At 44.7% G+C, this 6,000-nt stretch overlaps 1 protein-coding gene across 1 annotated transcript in view; it reads right to left on the bottom strand.

The window, feature by feature from the left end:
• Positions 1-235: 235 nt before the first annotated feature.
• The window catches only part of cxxc4 (CXXC finger 4), a 28,424-nt gene continuing 22,659 nt past the window's right edge, over positions 236-6,000 (bottom strand). Inside the window, exon 2 of the mRNA XM_061680224.1 lies at positions 236-820. Within this exon, the coding sequence (XP_061536208.1) occupies positions 776-820 (45 nt within the window). The 3' untranslated portion in view covers positions 236-775. The remainder of the gene's footprint in view (positions 821-6,000) is intronic.

Raw genomic sequence — 6,000 nt, 5'->3', positions numbered from 1 at the left:
TTTATTGACGTTACCGTCGCTGACATCCATCGTTTTTTTGTTTTTGTTTAAATACTCCTCCAAACTCCTCCATCAATATCTCTCCTGTGAAATAAATGCTCTTTTTTTTTTTTTTTAAAGTGCAACCCACCACACAAGACAATGTGCCTTGTATTGTGGCGAGTCATCACAAATCTTAAAAAAAAAATAGTGTGGGGGAGGGGGGTGGTGGGGGGGTGGGGGGGGGGAGAAAAATGCCATTCTTGCCTCATCGAGACAAAAAAAGTTGGTGCTTAAATGGCTTCCGGATGATTCCTGGGTAGTGAAAGAAGAGATATGCGGAAAAGGAAGGTTGAAAAATTATTGCTCCAGAGTAAAGTGTGTTGCGTTTATCGTCAATCACCCTCCCCCCACCCGTCGGGACGGATTCTGCGAGGTTCCAAAAAGATTGTCCTTTTTCTAGTCCTTTCTTTACACAAGCTCGGCGGCGGCCCAGTGCCGCCCGGCCGCAAACACTGAAAACATTCAGAAGACACCAAAAATATACATTATGATACTGTCAAAAGGTACAATAATTACACAGAAAAGAAACAACATCCAGTATGTTTTTGTCAACTCGCTGTCTCGTCCGTTATGTCCACTTTGTATTCCGTCCTCTGATCCACGTGGTGTGTGTGTGTGTCTGTGTGTGTGTATGTGTGTCTTTTTGGGGCGCTTTGGGTCACGTGCTCCGAGCGGACGGTCCACGGTTGATCGTGACCTCCTGCCGGGTGATGGACGACGGCGGCTGGCGTCTCTAGAAGAACCACCGGAAAGCTTCGCCATTAGTGACCGGCGTCCTCTGTGGGGAGACACAATGTGGGGATGCTTGTTATTGACATATTTAAAGCAGCACAAAGGAGCATTTTACGATTCGCATTATTTTGCTCCAGGGCTCCGCTAACATCTGTTGTTTACCCAACTGCGGAGTTAAGCAGGGTACAAATATACTGACAATCAGGCTGAATTTGAGCAATTCCCCTCCTTTCTAATCAAAGTGAGCAAAGGCCAGATTATCGGATGTCTCTAAAAGAATATCCTCTGGTATGTGATAAGTGATTTTTTTCCCCCTGCCTGATCTCAGAAAACGTTCAGGGACAACAATCGTAAACGTCAAACGAGATATCAATCATTTGGGCGGGCACACACACGTAGCCTCCCGCTGACTTGTTTCCTTAGGCTTCAGGAGCTTGGCTGAAACTATTGTGGAATATCCACCTCGGGTTAGCAACAAAACTTAAAAAGAAGGAATAGGAAAGATCCCGAGACAAAACAAGGGTGAACACAGAAGCTGCCTTACAGAGGTGGGAGTGGCCACTGAGAGGACTCAGAACTATGACGACAATGAGCAAGCTTTCAGCTCGCTAGGTAAGTTTATCACCCCCCCCCCATCAAAACAATAACAATGTTACAGTAACACAATCACGAATAAGTCATGCTACCAATTTAGCAGCCGTGGCTAACGCCTGCTTGCTTACAATGTGATGTGAGGCTACATTCAAATCTTGCAAGCAGTTTTTAGAACTCGCCCTTCAAACGAGTCCCATTTGAGTTACATACAGTTAATAACATTAAAATGGGAATTTAAACATTGGCTTTACAGTTAAAGGCTATGAGCAGCAAGGCTAACACAAAAAGTGGCTGGGCTGGTCCAAATTTTGACGCAATGTTGCTTTAAATGCCTCTTTCGTAAACAGGAATTCATGACAACAAGGCCGGTGATGAATAAAAGCACTTAGTAAAAAAAAAAAAAAAACAAAAAAAAAAAAATGCCAAAAACCCAGGGGGCCACTTTAGGCGGCGACAAGCACCAAAGCGAGCAAAGCGTTTCATCAGAGATCCAGCCAAGGTGATTACATCCACGCCCCACCTACACCCCCAAATAATCACCACGCCGCATGAAATATTCCATTCCAATTCCCAGGAAGCAACAATGAGGCATTTAATTACTGCGCGCTGCAGCCGCAGTGAGGGGGAACAGTGCATCATTTCAATTTGAGCCGGCGCCAACAGAAAGCTCCACGGCAGAGTGGCAGCCTCTCCTTTCCCAAACTCATTTAGAAGTCGGAGCCATAAAATAGCAAAACCTCCCACCAATCCCCATGACCAATTAGCACGCTCTTTTTATTTTTTCTGCCCCCCTCGCTCTCTCTCTCTCTTTTTTTCCCCCCGCTGTTGAGTGGGAGGAAATGGTGCATAATCACAACTAAAATCACTTTAGCCTGAGTGGAGGGCAATTTTGCATTTTAATGCCCAGTGGCTCCTTAAAGGCATACTGATGAGCACGTGCGCCGCCACGAACACCACGTAAAAACGACGACATCGGACGCGGCATTTCCTTTAGCATGTGGTGGCCCTGTCACTCCACACTTTGTTTTGGTTGCACACATTATGAAGTGTATGACTTATTCGCAAAAGAGAACCATTTAGCGTGTTTTTTTTTTTTGTGCTACAACAAACCACTCCCTGGTGGTTGACGGGCGCCCCGACGCGGCGGGATGCCATCATCGCCAATTCACAAAGTCACGGACCGACCGAGTGATTAAAAAACAAACAAAAAAACATTGCGCTTTTAAAGGCTAAAAAACGTGTTGTGTCACGTCTCAGTCTAATTGCATGGACGCCATGAACAGTACTTTTGGAAACAAGAGAGGAAATGCTATAATTGTACACAATGGCTGCTAGCTAACGAGCCAGCTGATGAGGGGACATAGTACGCCAACAATGATAGTTTGGTAAGGTCATGGCTCGGCACAGTAAGGGGCTAAAATACAAAACATAAACAGGAAAACATTTGACATACAAAACTACAACTTTGACAACTACAAACTCGCAAATCATTCAAATAAACCAAATACAGTGGAACCTCGATTTAACGGACCTCAATTTAACCGACTTCAAATTTAACGGACAGAAAACAGTGAAGTTAGAACTCAAAATCACCCCTACCATGCACCAGTGAGGTAAGTTTGGATAAACCTTAAAACATTTTTATATATATTTACATACATTTTGCACTGTACTGGGTGTTTTTAACCGACAAACAAAGTGCAAAACAATTTTGTACTGTAAAGGTGTTTTTAGGCCACAAAAAGTGCTTTAATTTAACGGACAATCTAATTTACGGACGACCCCATAATCCCATTAGTCCGTTAAATCGAGGTTCCACTGTAATGAATCCTTTTCTTTGTAAACCAGGGCAACATCAACAGTCTTAAAGTAAACAATACAGGCAAACGTAACAGGGAGTAAGGAAGGGGGGGGGGGGGAATAAGTTTGTGCGGTTCTACCAAACGACACATTTGGTCTCAAGCGTGATGCTCTTTAAGAGCTCCGTCAACGCGCAGAGCAAGGTGAGGCGAGAACGTTTGTGTAAATCCATATCCTTCCATTGATCAGTCACCGGTGGAAGTGCGGCAGGCGAGCGGCGATAATGACCCTGATCTGGGCGCTCGGCGTGTCTTCGTTTTGTTAACTTTTCATCGTATCGATCCGGTGAGGCTCGAGTCAGCCGCTGGGAATCGCACGCAGTGGCCTCGCTAGCCTCACCACGCTGCAGCGAACGGACAGGAGGAAGGCTCAATTAGCACACTTCCACCTGAGACAGGGGCCAGAGGGAGGGAAAAGTGGCCAATATAGGGCATCCATCCATTCATCCATTTTCTATCTTATCTTATCCTAGGGTTGCGGGTGAGCTGGAGCCTATCCCAGCTGACTTTGGGTGAAAGGCGGGGGCACACCCTGGACTGGTTCCCAGCCAATTACAGTGCGGAAAAAAAAAAATTGACGAAAAGAAAACAATGCATTATTATTATAGTACATGACCTATTCTACTGCCAACAATGCTCTTCTTACAAATGTTCCATTTGCACTACTTAAGTCCAGTTTTTAGGGCAAGTGACATCGTTTGAAACGTAACGCTAATTTTGATGTGCTGACTTGGAGAACCCCTTTGAATTCTAGTAACAGACAAAATAAAAGGGTCAGGGAGATTATAAAACAGGGAAAGTTATACTGTTTTACTCAAATTTCCCCCCCAAAAAATGCAATTTTTTCCTGACCCCCAAAAATGTATTTCTCCAGGACCCATCACCTGATTTTCAAAATGGTTGGTGTGGCCATTCCAACAAGACTTGGCTTTCTGACACTCCGTCATTTTGGGGAAATCTTGTCACATTGCTACTAACATGCACGTTACTCCACACAGGAAGACCGTAGCCGAGATTCAAACCCAGAACATCAGGACTGTGAGGCGGATGTGCTAAACACTCAGAATCGGAGAAAGAGAGAAAAATGCCAGAGAGGGAACGGGCGAGGGGAAAGAACGGGGAGGGTCGAGGCGGGCGCGACACCCCGAGGTTTCACCTCGAATCAAGACGGCGTGGCAGCAGCTCAGCCCCTCGCGAACGCCGCAGCGTGTGCAGCAGAGCATACATAACAAGGCGGCTGCGACCGCACACGCAGCGGGAAGACAATTTCCCGCTCCGGCGGCGAAGTATCGACGGGCCAAGCGACGTCTCTCGACCTCAAATGAAGCACACGTCCACGGCAGACGGCGCATTCTAAATGCCAGCTTGCCGTGATAAAGACGAGGAAAGAAAGGAAGGGAAAAAAATAAAATACAAAAATGACACGTGACGGAAGAATTTGCTGCTGATTGCGGCTTAAGGTCTCTGGACAGCCATGACACCCTGTGATCCTCACTGAACCTGGCGGGTGGGGCCGCCATGCCAACTGATTGAGGCCCCGTGGAAAGAAAGGAACAACTTGAAAGGTAAAAGTCAAAGTCAAGACACGTTTCCACCACCGCAGGGTGTGCAGGCAGGATGGTTCATTTAGGGCTTCGTTATATTCGGACTCTAACGTTCAGTCGCGTGTATTTCGGTCCCGGAAGCTTATGAAGCCGGACCTAACGTTGCAGTAACCGTGAGATTTGAAGCGAATACAGCGGTACCTCGACTTATGAGTTTTATTCATTCCATGTACACTCTCGTGACTCAAATCCCTCGGATTTCTAATCAACTTTTTTCCCCATTGAAATGAACGGAAATGCCATTAATCCGTTCCAGCCTCCCAAAAAACAACCGCATTTTTTTGTATTATATCTTTTGAATAGAGAAAATTGTATTCTACAGTAGTGCTGTATAAAAACAGTAAAAATATAGTTTAAAATGTTTCTTATTCAAAATTATTTTGCCTCACTCACTCATATGTTTAGTGGATATTAGCAATTACTGTCAGAGGATCAAAATACCTGCACAAAAAACAACAATTACGTGCAAGGTAACCAACGTGAACTGATGGTGGCCCGATGTTGTGACGTTTGCTGCCAACATCTAGTGGTGGAGCACCTGAACCTCACCAATAAGTACATTTTCTGCTCACAACGCAAAGCAAAATAAACGACCACTTGTAAGTCAAGGTACCAATGTACTTCACGGAAATGGTGGATATCAATGCCTGTGTAAATTCTCAAGGATCCAGGTCGTTGAATGGAGGCAACTTGACTCTTTTTTTTTTTTTTTCTTGTCAAAGATGTTTCCCCTTTGGTTACGGAATGAAAAATCAGTGAAGAATGAATTCAGAGTATGTTTATAAAAGAAGAAGCGTTTTGGATTAAAGGTGCAACAACGGAGAGGAGTCGAGTTGCCTGGATTCAGCTTTTGCGGATTACCATGACCTTGATGACAGAAAATTGGTTGCGCAAAAAAATGCACACCTTAAGGTGTTTCCTCCCCAGATGATCCATAAAACCTCCACCAATGTTGCCATGTTTAAACCTTTCCTCTTTGTATTCGCAGAAAATGTTTTTTTTTTTCTTCCCCCCCCCCCAAATGGACGTATGGAAGGATAAGGGGCAACAACATTTACACTCACATTTCCGCACACTGGGAAATGAGCTTTATTATGCAAATAGATTACAGAAGATAAATGTGACATCTGTAAATAATACAAGTGAATTTCTCTCACCGTGGAATTTGA

This window comes from Phycodurus eques, chromosome 6 (genome assembly GCF_024500275.1).
Source record: "Phycodurus eques isolate BA_2022a chromosome 6, UOR_Pequ_1.1, whole genome shotgun sequence".
Classification (NCBI taxonomy): domain Eukaryota; kingdom Metazoa; phylum Chordata; class Actinopteri; order Syngnathiformes; family Syngnathidae; genus Phycodurus; species Phycodurus eques.
This window is presented reverse-complemented; position numbering and strand designations above follow the sequence as displayed.